At 33.8% G+C, this 17,513-nt stretch overlaps 1 protein-coding gene across 1 annotated transcript in view; it reads left to right on the top strand.

The window, feature by feature from the left end:
- The first annotated feature begins 1,441 nt into the window (after nt 1–1,441).
- gab3 (GRB2 associated binding protein 3) overlaps nt 1,442–17,513 on the top strand; it is a 34,371-nt gene continuing 18,299 nt past the window's right edge. The window contains exons 1-2 of the mRNA XM_073840321.1: nt 1,442–1,581; nt 14,931–15,234. Of these exons, the coding sequence (XP_073696422.1) occupies nt 1,510–1,581; nt 14,931–15,234 (376 nt within the window). The 5' untranslated portion in view covers nt 1,442–1,509. The remainder of the gene's footprint in view (nt 1,582–14,930; nt 15,235–17,513) is intronic.

Here is a 17,513-nt window from a genome sequence, read left to right as displayed (position 1 = left end):
GCACCTATTAGACATTAGACATTGTATATGGTATTCATATCATAGGGTAGAACTCCTCATTCCGGACAACTTTGCCTCTAGAACCACTGCTGTCAATCAAATAGTTTGTTAAATGATTGAGAAGATGTAAAACCTACTTTTGTGAATTAATCCAAGATTTTTGCCTCAATATGGAAAAAAAACAACGGGGTACAATTATCTGGACTCTCTAGGTCAATAATTATCAAAAAAAAAAAAAAACCTTTGGGAAGCTATAACGTGGTAATTTAGAACAGAGGCCTGTCCAAATGTACCCAAAATCCTATAAAACCTAAAGGAAAACTCAAAACTTCACGAAACCTGTTGAGGTCTTGCGACAGATGATTGTAAACATGCAAAGTTTTAAGGCTATCAGACCACAGCTGGCACTATAACAGTCATAAATGTAAAAAAAAAAAACATAATATTTCTATGGTAAATTACCTGGTTTTGCCAATAACAGGCTTGCTAAATAATGTCTTTTTTCATATGTGCTTAAATGCCTTAAAGCGCTTGAACCCTGGTAATCATTGCTTGCAGCTATATTTTATTTATGTGTGTGTGTTCATTGTTATTTTTATGCTTGTTGTCTATCACTTTATGTCATCTTGAGGCCCCCTTAAAAGTGTGCCAAGAAAGCCCTTTGGTTGAGAACCACTTCTGTATATAGTAATTACAACTTTATTAATTTGTAAAATCTTTTTTATGATTGTGCTTTTAGACGTGATGTTGATTGAATATAAACATAGGCATAAAAGATGGTAATATTAATAAAAAAATGTATGCCAAAAAAGTATTTTTTGATATAGATATTGGTCACTAGATGGCAGACAGACACCACAGCACTTCCTCATGCAGCCCAACCTGCTACTTCCCATACTGTGCAGATAGGGAAAAAATAATAGGGTTTTACCTGAAAAATATTTGTAGGACAGATTATGGTGGCATGCATAACAAATCAATGTTAAAATGATCAAAAGTTTGAAATAATTCACCATTTTTCATTTTCCATCTCCCTCCCTCCCTCCTTCTTTCTCTAAGGCTCCAAGAACAGATGGCCTAGTAAACCAGTTAAAATTCCCTTCACAGCATTTTCCAAACTGACCTTGGGTTCTCTCACATACACACACACACACAAGGTCATGTGCCGGTTTGTTACAAGACACTGGAGGGAGGAACATATCTTTTTCTTCCTCCACCCAGAATACACACACAGACACATGCGGACGGTTCGCTTGTACATACATGTCCTCTCATAAGATTACATACAAATACAAAAACACACGTTCTCTCCTCCCACCCTCTGTTTGTTCCTCCTCTCTCTCTCTCTCGCTCTTTCTCTCTCACTCCGTCCCTGGTCGATGCTGTGAGTTCCTCCTCTCCGTGTTTGGGGGGGGGGGGGGGGTTTGAACACAGGATTCTCTCTGCCTTCCTCTCAGTCTGCAATCAGCAACGTACACACACACACGCACACAGACAGACGCAGCAGCTATGAGCGCAGGCGATGTGGTGTGCACAGGATGGCTCATAAAATCCCCTCCGGAGAAGAAGCTAAAGAGATTTGTGAGTAAAAGTCCTGTGTGTCCGTATGTGTGAAAGTGTGTGTGTGTGTGTGTGTGTGTGTGTGTGTGTGTGTGTGTGTGTGTGTGTGTGTGTGTGAGAGATGTATTCTGCATTAGAAGCGGGTACTGCAGTATAGTGATCCACTGTCAGTTTATCTTCTCTGTGTTTTTATAACACAGCTGTGTTTCTCTGTGCATTTTAATACATACTAAGTGCTGAACTCTAGCTTACTTGTGCTTTCCATCACTGTCAGTGTTTTATACTATTTAACTGTGCCGTGCCGAAGGCTCTGCCTGGCTGCATTTTAATTTCTGTTGCCTGTGGACTTTAGATCATTGTTATGTGATGCTTTACACATGCTAATTCTCAGCTGTGTTTGTGCAGCATTTGTGTGCCTTCTTGCACGTGGCTGTGCTGCTTTGCATTGCTTCTCGTCTATGTCAAATTCACTGCTGTGCTTTGTGACAAAGCCGTTTACCTGTGCTGTATCTCTTCTATAAGTTACTCACTCATGGAATGCATCTCAAATGCTAGATTTCTTGTATAGAATGTGTAATTGCAGTTCATTTCAGTATCTAAGTGACAGAGCATTGCGCTTTGTCATGTAACTGCAGTCTGTTTGTTATTTCATCTATTCCAGAAATATGCAGAGCACATATTTTGTTGTCCTTTGCTGTTACTGCGTTTGATCTTCCTCCTTCATTTCTTTTAGCATGTATATGCAATCTGTTTATGTTTACCGTGCTTAATTGTGCACGAGTTTCACTGTGTTCAGCTGTGATGTGTCAGAACAGAAGCTACCGCACACATTTCACCTGTTTCTGAGCAAATGCTACTTGGATAATGTTTGCTATAGATGTAAACAGGAAACAGTTTAAAACAGGAACTATTAAAGTAAAACTGGAACAGTTTAAAACTGAAACAGCCTAACTGTGTTCTCTTTTTACTGTGTTAAATGCTGTTGTGTAATGTAAACAGGGGTGAGCCTTGTTTATCCGTTTACACACCTGTTAACACCAAGAATGATAACTAATCATAACTATACTAGCATCCACACCGATGGATGATAACTGTCCAGATTCTGTTTATTATGAGTTGTTTATGTCGCCTTTAAATCTTTAAGATCATTAATGAAGGGTGTTTTGAAGGGTGAGTTCAGGCCAAATTCAACAAAATTTGTTATAGTGGTATTGTTTTTCTCTGTCATTATGAAGTCCTGTTTACAGGATGATAAGTATAACCTGGCTATAACTGTAAGTTTTAATAATTGCTCTAGTTGTGTGAGAATGGGGAAGTCCACACCACAGCTATATCAATAACAACACAGTGGAACTACATCATTGGAGAGCATTCAAAGCATTTTTTTTGACCTGATGAAGGATAAAAACTTTGACAGCCCTGACTTTAGAACATTTAAAGTCGCAGATGATACAGTAACTGCAGGATGCACTTTCAGTAAACTAGTGTGGACAGTAATATAGTTATCATTATAGTTATTGTTCTTGGTGTGAACAAGCCTTTACTGTTTGACTTCTCTATTCTCATAGAATTAAAATGATTGTTAAAACTTTATAGTTATAGTTATCATCCTTGATGTGAATGGCATCATTAGTCGTCACAGCATCATGCAAATATAGCAGTTATTTTGACATGAGTAAGACAATATTATAGTTTTTATTAATATTTTGAATTAGTTAGTTTTTATTTATTTATTATATTAGTTATAAACTAGTTATAATTTGTATTCATTTTTATTTCAGTTATAGTTATCTTAGTACATTAAGTTTAACTAAACGAAAATGAGAAATGTTCGCTTGGCAGCAGTTTAAGTTCTATATATATTTGATTTTATTTCAGTTAGTGTTTGTTTTATTTAAATTAATGGAAATGTTTATTTTAAGGGTTTAGTTTTAGTTAACTATAACAACCTCAATAACTTGCACGTGAACTTTTAGGTAAAACAAAAAACTTTATGTTATGGAGAGATGAGAGCGAGAAGCGGGCGGATCCATATGCAAAGCTTTATTCATGAACATGGTCAAACACTGGCAGGGTGAAACAACGGCAAATGGGAATACAGAGGGCAAAACACAAGAGCAATCCAGAAACAGGTGAGGGTCGATCAACAGCGAACGTAATCCAGGGGGCAAAGTAAAATGGTAATCCAACAAGACAGGCGATAGATCCAGGGTAGGCAGCGAAACAGACAATACAAGATAAACCAGGCCAGAATCAGAACATGCAAGAAACAGACTAGACTTAGAACTAGGAATGGGCTCCGTAGAGTAGCTAACACTGGGAGAGCGTTAAACGCTAGACAATACTCTGGGTTCTGAAATAGGAAGTCCAAGGCGTATATAGTGTGTATAATCAGTGCAATGGATGATGGGAAATGTAGTCTGGGGTGACATGCAAGAGTCTGTGTAGTGTGAAAGTCAATATAATGACAGTGCGACATCTGGTGGCAAGCAGACTGAAAGCCACGGACCAGATCCGTCACAGTACGCTACCAGTAAAAAGTTTCTGAACAGTAAGATTGTTAATGTTTTTTAAAAAGTCTCTTCTGCTTACCAAGCCTGCATTTATTTGATTCAAAATACAGCAAAACAGTAAAATTTTGAAATATTTTTTACTATTTAAAATAACTATTTTCTATTTTAATATATTTTAAAATGTAATGTATTCCTGTGGTCAAAGCTACATTTTCAGCATCATTACTTTAGTCTTCAGTGTTGATCAAAAGTGATGATAAAAACATTTATAATGTTACAAAAGATTTCTATTTCAGACAAATGCTGTTCTTCTGAACTTTCTATTCATCAAAGAAATCTGAAAACCTGTTTTCAACATAATAATAATAATAAATGGTTTTTGAACAACAAATCAGAATATTAGAATGATTTCTGAAGGATCGTGTGACTGAAGTAATGATGCTAAAAAGCCAGCTTTAAAATCACAGGAATACATTGCATTTTAAAATATACTCAAATATCAAAGTTATTTTAAATAGTAAAAATATTTCAAAAACTGTTTTTGCTGTACTTTGGATCTGCATGGTGAGCAGAAGAGACCTCTTTAAAAAAAACATTAAAAATCTTACTGTTCAAAGACTTTTGATTGGTAGTGTATACGACTAAAAAAAGATATTTTAGGTTCTGTGCTTGATCCCTGTTTAAAATCTTTTTTGTAGTCTATTTGAATAATCCTTTGGTATGACAAAGGCACATATATTTCATATAGTCTCTCAATTAAATGGAAGAACTACATGAACAAGACTTACTCCCAAACCAAAGTTTTAGATGAAATATAGCATGTGAAATTTAAGTGCACTGCTGTCACTGCTGACATGTCATGTCAACTGCCTGTTTACAAATCTTTTAAGCTTTCTTTGTTACTAGTGTTATTTTGCTTGTAATACATATAATTCGCAATCATGAAACAGCCTTTTCAAAAGCAGGTGTACTATATTATTCAAATGTTGATGTACATACAGAAGAATACGGTTTATTCTAATTATAACTTGGTTAGGCATTCAGAGAAACTGTCGATTTAGTCCTCTCCATGGAAGTAGAGGTCTCAGTTGTTTGGTTGAGAAGAGGAAGGGAGGACCACCAGTCATAAGATGTGTGTTCAAAGTGTCAGTCTGACACCACAAACACGCTCTCTCTCACCCCTCTCCCTCTCTGTTTCGCTCTGTTTCTGTGAAATTTGGGTGTGTTGCAAAACATGGGAAGTGTAGGGTGCCAGGCAGTTGAAAGTGACCCTGCATTCAGAAATGAGCTGTGCTGTCAGAGACCATACAGGCAAAAGTGGCTTGACTGCTATTAGTTAGGAGGTGTAACCCGGTGACTGACAAATAGTGAGTGCACATGTGTAAACAAGCGCGCATGTAGTCTGTGTTTGTGCTTATGTGCGTGTCATAGTAAATAGTTTAAGGCACTGCATGAAGAGCAAGCAAACGCTTTCTCTTGCTCACTCGCTCGCTCTTTCTCTCTAGCTCTCTCTCTTTCTCTGGTTTTGTGGCTTTATCTGATAGTAAAATGGGAAGGAGTTTTTCTTGTGTGCTACTAGTGTGATCTCTTTTTCTCTTTCTTTCTTTCTTTCTTTTTTTCTTTCTTTCTTAATGCTTTCTCTCACCCTCTCTTTTCTTCTTCTTTTGTTGGTTTTTACTTTCTGCGAATTGGAGATGTAGATATGTGTACAGATATATACACAAAATGCTTTTTTAAAGATGAATTGGTAAATTGTCAGCTACAGTATGGGTAGGCCACAAATAGCATGTTTATAATATATGTTTTTCACCATTTTAGGTTAAAAATATTAAGGTCACTATTTCTTTGAAATATTTCTGCATTTTTATTTTTATATTTTTATAAATTTTATAGTCGAAATGCCAATGAAAAACATTTTTAGAACACAAATTTGTGACCCTTTTTGTGTAACATTTTATGACCATGTTTAAGAGCTTCGCAAATAAAAATATCATATGAATAGGGTAGAGCAATGTCTAAGGTATAATGTCAAACTGTAAAATTACATTATTTACAGTTCAGATACAGGTTTTCACAAAAACTAAAAGAGGTGATAAACATCACATTTCAGGGTTTAAACCATTTTTAAGAAAAGGGGTGAGTCGAACGTATTAATTCTTATATCTATTTAAAACATAAATATTACGGTCTTAATTGCAGAGGTGGGTAGAGTACCCAAAAACTGTACAAGTAAAAGTAAAAGTACTTATAGAAATATTTACTCAAGTAAAAGTAAAAAATAATAGTCAGAATAGTTACTTGAGTAAGAGTAAAAAAGTATTGGATAAAAAAACCTACTCAAGCAGTTAGTTACTAGTTACTTTGGATCATATAGGCCTTCTGTATATCTATAGTCTATTTTATTTAGATATATAGATACAATTTAGGTGTGTGTGTGTATGTGTATAGGCCTATACACATACACAGACACAGACACACACACACACACTGGCGTTCAAAAGATTTTTAATGTTTTTTTTGAAATGTAATTTATTTCAGTGATGCAAATCAGAATCTTCATCAGCCTTTACGCCAGACTTCAGTGTCACATAATCCTTCAGAAATTATTCCAATATGTTGATTTATTTTCAATGTTGTTCTTTTTAGCTTTCTATTCAACAAAGAATCCTGAACAAAATGTCACAAGGTTCCAAAAAATATTAAGCAGCAAAACTGTTTCCAACACTGGTATCAATCAATATATTGGAATGATTTCTGAAAAATGATGACTCTGAAAACTGGAGATTTGCATCACCAAATTAAATAATATTTTAAAGTATATTAATTATTTATTTTCTATAATTGATATAGCAGTCTCCTCACATGACCACTACCAAACATCTGAACATAACGAAACAAATGCACATTGGCAGAACTTCTTCCGCCTGTTCTGGAAAATGTAAACAAATGTATATTTCTGCAAGCGTAAATATTGTGAAAATAATCAATATTAACAGGTTGCGGGCCGCAGCACAGAGCTAACGCAGGTTTGGCGGGTGTTTATTTCATACTCTGTGACACTTTTTTTATTGGATAAATTATACATTTTATTTAATGTATAAGGTAGAGTACATGTACAATAAACTGATAATGTCATAGTGGTATCCTGAATTAATTGACGTTTTTTGAGTGAATGATTCAGTGACTCGAAAGGGACTTGTTTCATTCCTAAATTTTAGATTAATATAGATTAGATTCAACTTTATTGTCATTACACATGTACATGTACAAGTACAAGGTAACGAAATGCAGTTTAGGTCTAACCAGGAGTGCAATAAGCAGCAAGTGCAGGATATAGGTATAATTTATAAGTTATAAGTGCACTTATAGGAGATATGTACAGGGAGAAACTATGGAAATTATTTACAGATGAAAGTATCGTGGACATAATTTACAGGTGCTATTAACAATTAGAATGTACAAATAGAGGAGCATAATATACAGGTTGCTATTAACTATAATCAGGAATTGCAGATCGATATGAACATAATATACAGGTAGCTGATTACTAAGGCAGGAATTTACAAATAGACATGTATAGACATGTATATATGAACTAGCGTTTTTAAATAAATTGGTTGATTGAATGATTGGTGACTGGTTTAATGACTGGTGTAATTATGTATTATGCAAAAACAAAAAAAAACCCTGCTGGTCTTAGCTGGTTTAAGCTGGTTTCCCAGCCTGGCTAGGCTGATCAAGCTGGTTTTAGACGGTTATTCCAGCTGGTCTCCCAGCCTGACCTGCTAAGGAAGTGGCCAAAACCCCTTTTAAAACCAGCCTGCTGCCTAGCTAAGACCAAGCTGGATGACCAGCTAAAACCAGCCAACCAGCTAAGGTTGGTTTAAGCTGTTTTTTATTTAACAGGGAAATGTACTTTTACTGTATGTTTCCACCTTGCTTTTAATGTAAGAGCAGGTGCGGCCATTTGTAGCTTAAATGTGTGAGTCTGTAGAAAAACCAGTCTGTCATGCTGCTTTATATGGCATACAAGTTTTTGTTATCATATTATTAATGTATTATAATCATAAACACACTGGTCTGAAACCCAAATAGTTTTACTGTACACTGCACTGTTATTCTTCTAGTTATTTACTTAAAGGTTAATAATTCGAAAGTCTTGCACATTCAAAGAAAGCTTATACATAAATACAAAGACTTCATCAATACTACTGTTTCGTGTTTGCGCAAAACATCAGGGAAAACATTTACTCTTTGTTGTTTACCTTGGGAAGACAGCAAAGTACGTTATTAAATGTTAGTTTACATTCACTTTTACTTAGCATCTCCATCTAAAATGAACTACACAGACCAAACCACAGATATATGCTGCAAACATACGTAGACAAACTCAACCTAAAAACACACACATGCAAATGTCACAGACAAACGTTTAGGCCAGTTTCAGACTTCCCTTCTGTGAAGGGTTCTGGGAAAACGTAGCTCTAGTTCCTCTCTTTGACTTAAACACGCGTGCATAAGGGGAAGAAAATATAACCATTCCAAAAGAAAGAATAGAGAGAAGGTCTTTGTTTGCGACAGAGGTAAATCAAGGCCATGGCCTGACCCTGCCGTTCTGAGCATGCCCAGAACAACGTGTGGTCTCTGACAAATTCTGTAGAAAAACAGTTCAGACACGGGAAGGGTAACGTATGTGGTTCAGTGAAATCCACGCGCGCACACACACACACACACACACACACACACACACACACACACACACACACACACACACACACACACACACTTACATTAGAGACTCAAGATGGAAGAACTGTTAAAGATAAACCATATTTTAAACAGTGCCTGGTGGTTTGTGCTTCGTAACCTTCCATACACATTCAATGCTGTTTAAAACAAGGAAGTGTTTTCAATTTCAGTTTTTGACAGTTCAGCAGTGCTAGTAATCAAACTTTTGTTTCTTTTTTTTTAATGTTTAATAAGTGAGAAACTGCTTAGGTTTCAGGGTAATATAAATACACATTTACCCTTTGTCAGCTTTCTGTATCAAATAGACCATGAAGATAGAGACTTTTGCCTTGTAAGCAGCATTTAAGCAAAAACAGTTCTACATTTACAGTAATTCTTTTGTGTATGCGCTGTGCGCAACATTAATGAGGTGTGATTACGTTTTAAGGAAGTGTTTGTGGCCATTTCCCCCCCTTTACTGTAAAGTCCATTTTTTATGTGGCCTGTAGTGTCAATTTTTTTGTGTCTGTGTGTGATACAAAAACAATTACAGTACATGGGCCATTCTACAGAATTGGTGCAAAGACAGAGTTGGAGTCTTTTTCCACAAATTTTGTATGTATACTAATTGTATAATATCCAAAGGTACACATTTCTAGTAATTGTGCAGTAATTCTCACATTTTACTTTCAGAGACTTTTGGAATAATTGTTCTCTCCCCGGAATTGTACTGAAACACAGAAATATATAATTTAATATGAAGGGCTATATTAACCTATTAAGATTTAGCTTACACTTTTAATATATATATATATATATATATATATATATATATATATATATATATATATATATATATATATATATTCTATTTCATTTCTATTTCTATTTCATTCAAGTTTTCAGAGGTAAATCAACAATATTTCAAGTGTGATTTATGAGATTTGTTGTATTTTGAATCCAGTTCAATTCTAAAAGTTGATCCCTGATTTCAAACTTAGTATTTCACTCTCAGAACAAAAATTTACAGATATTGTACTCACCCCCTTGTCATCCAAGATGTTCATGTCTTTCTTTCCTCGGTCGTAAGGAAATTATGTTTTTGAGTAAAACATTTCAGGATTTCTCTCCATATTATGGACTTCTATGGTGCCCCCGAGTTTGAACTTCTAAAATGCAGCTTCAAAGGGCTCTAAACAATCACAGCCGAGGAAAGAAGAGTCTTATCTAGCAAAACGATGGGTTATTCTCTAAAAAAATTACAATTTATATACTTTTAACCTCAAATGCTCATCTTGTCTAGCTCAGCAAGACGAGCATTTAAGATTAAAAAGTATGTAATTTGTAAATGTTTTTAGAAAATAACTGATCATTTCGCTAGATAAGACCCTTCTTCCTCAGCTGGGAAGAGCCCTTTGAAGCTGCATTTAACCTGCATTTTGGAAGTTCAAACTCGGGGCACCATAGAAGTCCATTATATGGAGAGAAATCCTGAAATGTTTTCCTCAAAAAACACCATTTCTTTACAACTGAAGAAAGAAAGACATGTACATCTTGGATGACAAGGGGGTGAGTACATTATGTGTAATTTTTTGTTCTGAAAGTGAACTACTCCTTTAAGGATTCATTAGTTGGAATATACATTGAAGCAAATACTATCATAACATCTTATTTGATAATTCAGTATACTTTATTTTTGACAAAACATAACATATTTGTGACCTAAATAAAGGATTATGTGTTCCCTTTTGTCACTACAGAAACAATGATCACCTTTCAGTCGTGATGGTTTCGGTAGGGACAATTTAATGAGAAAACACCCAAAAAAAACAATGATGTCACTACCAAAACCTTTTGGTAATGACAATTTTAGATACTTTTGAAACTAGCTCAAAGAGGCTAATCAGCACATGGTTCGTTAGCACAGTTCAAAACAGTTCAACACATACAAAAACTAAATGTTTTGGAATAACTCTTAAAAAAGTGTTTTTAATTATAGAAAAATGATGTTCGGTAGTAAATGAACACATTAACCTCAAAATAATGGGGCCTATCTACTCACCATGTAGCTATGAGACAGCTTTGACATTTTTGGAAATAACACCTAGTGTTCCACAGGAAAAAGTTATGTTTAGAGCAACTTGATTTTCAGTTTAAAACAAGTGATCTATGGAAGGTGTGAAACCCAGTAGACCAATCAAATGATTTCCAATATATATATATATATATATATATATATATATATATATATATATATATATATTATTTATTTATTTTTATTTTTTTTTGGACGCTGCATTCAAAGTCCCCTTATCTCAGAAATCTGAGGTGGCACATGTCCCTTTCATGCATGACACTTCTGGAAGTACTGTAAGTGTACTCCATGTCACTTTGGATAAAAAGTTGGGCTGTGAGACCCTAGTAAATGGAGAAGTCTTTTCTGGCTTCTTCTTGCTTAATCTGGCACTCAGGACTCATGTCAGCACTTAGTCTGGATCTGGATAGAGGAAGAGAATTTGTCTTGTGACGCTGGAGGGATAGAAATCCTGCAGTTCTGCGGCTTTCTTACCCATCATGCATTTGTTTAGATCATACTGGACATAAAAAAAGACCTCAAGGGAGGAAGTCAGGGTTTTCCTGATGATACAAGTGCAAAACTGTGACCTTTTTTAAATATCACTGTAAGAAAGAAGCTCATTTTTTAGAATGAATTAAACATAAAAAGAGAAACACTCATAAAACTGGTCTTGTTTCTCAAGAGATCTTAATGACACTCCCCTGCTGATGTGTTAATTAGATTATTTAGATTCTTAAGAGGCCTGTGTGAGACATCTTTATCGTCAGGTGTTGTGTAACAGCTGATGTGGTGAAATCTTGGTCACAGAAGGAAAACAGCAACTAAGTGAACAAAGAAGCTTTAACTTTACACAACAGAGAACTGAGTGATGCCAGACAGAAGCAAAACAGAGCAAGTTGCTGATGGTTCCAGGATGTTCAGGATCAAGGCCGTTACGTTTTACAACTGTAAAACAGTCCATGTCACATCAGTGGTTTTTATGAGGCAAGGATGTGACTTGGAGGAGAAGAATTGTTGAATAAAGTTGTTATTTGTGCTTTCTTTGCTCACAAAAAGTATTAGCTTCGTTCAATTGCGGTTGAACCACTGATGTCACATGGACTGTTTTATTGATCAGTTATGTTGCTGTCTATGTCAGAAAGCTCTGATTTGTGTTCTAAAGATGAACAGAGGTTTCATTTTTGAGTGAATTTTCACTTTAAGGCCACACAAAAATGCTGAACTTTCTCTTCTTTCACTAGAATAACATTCTCAAGAATGGGAATAAGGATCACGTCCAGTTGGACTATAAGCTAGGGGCAATGACAGATGGTATTTGTTTCTAAAGCTTATTTGGTTTTAGGTGGGTTTTGGATCTGATGGTCAGTTTGGCTTTCCAACTGTAACTCACCTTATTGCCATAAATCAATTCCTAAATTGTGTGCAAAAGTTCAGACTGAGTATGTCACACCATTCAAAAACATGTTTGACACTAGCATTAAACTGAACATTTAATGTAAATTCAATTTAGCAAAGATAATATATTTGGGTCAAAGACGAAAAAGGGTTTAAGCATGAAAACAATTAGCGTAATATTCCTTTAAATAGTTGTTTTTCCAAAAAAAAATATTAAACAGTTTTCTGTTTAATTTTATTAATTTTAGTTTTTTTTCTGAGCAAAAATTAAATGTCATACATCTTCCTTAATTTACAGAAGACACCACTAAAATGTCATTCAGTGTAACTAAAAAAATAATTTATGACATTAAAAGACTAATTACTTTTATTAGTAGTAATTCTACACTTTTAAAATGTGCCACTATCCTAGGTTTTGCCCATTTGTGACCCTGGACCACAAAACCTGTCATAAGGTTAAATTTGACAAAACTGAGATGTATACATAATATGAAAGCTCAATAAATAAGCTTTTTATTGATATATGGTTTGTTATGATAGGACTATATTTGGCCGAGATACATCTATTTGAAAATCTGGAATCTGAGGGTGCAAAAAAATCTAAATACTGAGAAAATCACCTTTAAAGTTTTCCAAATTAAGTTCTTAACAATGCATATTACTAATCAAAAATTACATTTTGATATATTTATAGTAGGAATTTTACAAAAAATCTTCATGGAACATGATCTTTACTTAATTTCTTAATGATTTTTGGCATAAAAGAAAAATCAATAATTTTGACCCATACAGTGTATTTTTGGCTATTGCTACAAATATACCCCAGCGACTTAAGACTGGTTTTGTGGTCCAGGGTCACATTTGTCAGTTAGAATTTTGTTACTCATTTAAAACACAATAAAATTTAATACACTCCCTTATTCTTTTATACATTTTAAGTACAAGTCAAAATAAGCATGTTGTTTGAATTTGTATATAAATATTGTGTTACAGTAAATGACAATGTAACATTATTTCAACCAAATCGTGACATTTTATTCTTCAAAAACTTATTTGAAACCTTAAAAGTAGACACTTTACTTACATTGAATGTGCTTTCTATGGACATAAAATCACTTTTGTAAATTTCTTTTGACGTGGACATCTTAACGTCTTTGACTCATGTACTTTATATGTTTTATGTTTATTTTATTTTATTTTTTTCATCTTATCTTGCCTAAGAACTTTTTGGATTATAATATTATCTTCCCTAATAAGAAAAAGATAACTGAGAAAACTGAGGGACTGCAAAGGAACTGCCACTTTCTTTTTTCCCTGTCATTCTCTTTCCTGAGAAAAGTATTTCTGCAGTAGTTTCTATAATAGTTTCTGTTACATAATTGAAAATGGAAAGTCACATGCGTAGGAGAATTCTCTGAAAGACAGACTTCCAGATTTCACCTGAGGCAGGTACTGCTTGCACTTAATAAACCAGAGCAAAACATTTTGTATAATAATCAGACATAATGACCTAATAACCTAAGTGTATGCATTTACCTCATAAGCTAATATTAACCTAATTACCTCATAATGACATAATCACCTAATATCTTTTTAATGGAATAACAACTTAATACATCTAATAACCATGTTTTTGGAACTGATTACAGTGCACAAACTGGATTTCTAGTTACTGGTAAAGCCAGGAGATTTATATTGATTGGCATGGTGTTTAAGCGTTGATTATTTTCTTCTTGTAACCATATGTGCAACTCGTTTCTGCTCTGAGAGATTAACCTGTGTGTGTTTCTTGGGAAGTTAGTTTGTAAGTCATCTCTGACTGCAGACCACACCCTGCCCAGTTTAGACAGAAGTTTATCTGTAAGTTTGTTTTTGTATTAACACTAGCCTCAGTAGGGGATTACACCAGTGTGAAATTTACATTAGGTATATAAGAGAAATAATAATAATGAAACCTATACAGACGTCACAAATGTATCCATCTAGACCCGTTCTAAGACAACCTCTGAATTGACATCTAAACTCTTGTAATGATCAATGTTTAATCTTATCGCAGAGTTTCATTTTCACTTTTAGTTAAAATAATTCAAGTTGTTTTTATTACTGTGTGTAGACACAGTCTTGCGCAATAAAATTGGCTGAACACCGATACCGCATGCTGTGAAAAATATGACACTGTGGCGAATCTAATTTGTAATTATATATTCTTTTGTAATTATATACAGTATAATTTGTAATAATTATCCAATCCTGTCCACTTACATATTTAGTAACATTATCCAATAGCCAGTGACATCAGTCTTTATTAAAATGTTGAATTGTTTTATTTTTATATTTTCATTTTTTTCTACATTTTATTTCTGTATTTTTTTATATTTCTATTTAGCCAAGGCAACATTTTTTGTACTTTTCTTTTAAGTTGAATTTTATTTCACATTGGCATAATGTGGATGAAAAGAATTGTACCAATCAAAACCAACATGATATAATAACCATCAAGAGACAAATCAAATGTTGCTTCCATGTGAAAAAGTGAATGCTTGCAGAATAACAAGATCTCAAGATCAAAGGAGACTTTTTGACTTGATTCCAGCAGAACAATGTTAATCTAATTCTGTTCCCGTCTCTCTCTCGCTCTCTGTCCCTTTCTCTCTCAGTCATGGCGAAAGCGATGGTTTGTTTTGCGGAGGGGTCGGATGAGCGGGAATCCTGACGTTTTGGAATATTACCGTAGCAAGAGCTCCCGGAAACCAATCAGAACTATCGACCTGCAGGAGTGCGAGGTCACCATCGAGGCAGAGGTGCGACCCACTAAACGGCAGTATCAGAATCAGCACCTCTTTGTGGTCAAAACTGCCACTCGCATCTTTTACCTGCTGGCCAAAACGGCAGAAGAGATGAACATCTGGGTACAGAGCATTGGACAGATTTGTACGTTTGGAGGACTGAACAGACATGCAGGTGAGAAGGTTTATTATTAAAATAGTCTTGGATAACTTAGTATGGCATGCTCACCAGTTGATAAACTGTAGCCTCTGATTAAGTTCAAATGGCGTTGAGTCGTAGTCATTTTACATTATCATCATACTATTGAAATGACCTTACAGTTTCTCTGAAGAATGAGCAGTCCATGACCTAATTGACTTTAGACACTTTGACTTAATTTTTCCCCTTTTCGTCAATGCAAAACACTACACATTAAAATCAGCACAAGAGACCGCTTTGAAATTATTTGAGAATGAGAGAATAAATGCGGACTGTCCAGTCAATTATTTAAAAAAGTAGTAAATAATTTTTTTAAATTTAATTATTAAATTAAATAAATAACTTCTGCTCACCAGGGCTGCATTTATTTGATTAAATACAGCAAAAACAGTACTATAGTGAAATATTATTACAATTTAAAATATTTTTTATTTTGTTATTTTAAAATGTTAGTATTCCTGTGATGTGAAAGCAGATTTTCCAGCATCATTACTCCAGTCTTCAGTGTCACATGATCATTCAGAAATCTTTCTGTTATGCTGATTTGGTGTTTAGGAGACATTTCTTTTTACTGTCAATGTTTATATGTTTACAGTATACTGCTTAATATTTTTGTGGAAACTATGATACATTTTTCTTGGGATTCTTTGATAAATATAGGATTTAAAAGAATAAATTATTTTAAAATTCTTTATTCTCACCTTTGAGCATAAATTTCTTTTCTTTTTTACTGATCCCAAATATTTAAACAGTATTCTATAAATGCTTTTTACAAATAAATAATTATTATTTGTACCTCAGCAAGTAGCAGGTGATATATATATATATATATATATATAAAGCTGCTATAAAACAAGGTGTACAGTAAACAAGGTAAAAATCACGGAACTACATTTTTATAAGCTGTCGACCCAAAAAAATGAGTGTTTAAGGACACAAATAGTTGTAGTTGTCAGAGTACTGACATAGACCAATACAATTTAGTTTCTCAATATATCTTCTCCTTTCAGGGCGGTGAAATTATCCTTTGACATGGTTAAAAATAATGAATGTTACTGTCGCCGTTAAATTTCCCTCTAGCGGACATAGTTCTTTTGTGTTCTTAAACGCTCGTTTTTTAGGTTGACAGCTTATAAAACCATAGTTCTGTATTTTTTAGCTTGTTTACTGTAGACCTTGTCACATAGCAGCTTTTAGACATTTTTCCTATTTTTGTTATAAGATAAAGATGACTTATGCCTCCCATCCATTCAATTATAATAAATATATAAATGAATGAATAAATAAATTATCTTATTATTACATTAAATCAATTATGTATGCTAACCAAGGCTGCGTTTTTCTTGATCAAAATACAGCTAAAACAGTAATTGTAATTTATTATTACAATAAATGTTTTTTTTTTTTAATTATATTTTAATTTTTGTAATGTATACCTGTGATGTAAAAGCTGAACTTTAAAAGCAGTCATTACTTTAGTCTTCAATGTCACATGAGTTTTCAAAAAACATTCTGATATGCTGATTAAGTGTTTAGGAAACATTTCATATTAGTGTCAATATTTATATATTTATAGTATACTGCTTAATATTTGTGTGGTAACCATGATAAATTTTTCTCAGGATCCTTTGAGATATATATAAAGTTCAAAAGAATAGCATTTATTTGAAATAAAACATTTGGTAAAATAAAGTGCTAAATAAAAGCAGCAATTTCTTTTTTTATCTTACTGATACCAAACATTTGAACAGTATTCTATATATGCATTTTATAAATAAATAATAATTATTTGTACCTCAGCAAGTGACAAGTAATGGGACAGGATCAGGTGTGGCATATAATTTATACATTATAAAATATACAGGTGCTGGTCATATAATTAGAATATCTTCAAAAAGTTGATTTATTTCGCTAATTCCATCATCAAAATTAAAAGAAATAAACACTTGAAATATATCAGTCTGTGTGGAATTAATGTATACATTATACAAGTTCCACTTCTTGAATGGAATTAGTGAAATAAATCAACTTTTTGAAGATATTCTAATTATATGACCAGCACCTGTATAACAAATTAGTCTCATGAAAAACAAAAGCACCTCTAAATTCTTAAAAATGAAATGATTTAACCTTCCTCTTCAGTAACCGTGTTGTTAATAAATACATACTGTGTGTGCGTGGGTTTATGAGAAGGGAACGTGCTACAAATGAGCTAAAATAGGAAAAACCCTAAAAACAGTCTACAATCACCCCTT

The sequence above is a fragment of the Garra rufa genome, chromosome 5 (genome assembly GCF_049309525.1).
Source record: "Garra rufa chromosome 5, GarRuf1.0, whole genome shotgun sequence".
NCBI lineage: Eukaryota > Metazoa > Chordata > Actinopteri > Cypriniformes > Cyprinidae > Garra > Garra rufa.
This window is presented reverse-complemented; position numbering and strand designations above follow the sequence as displayed.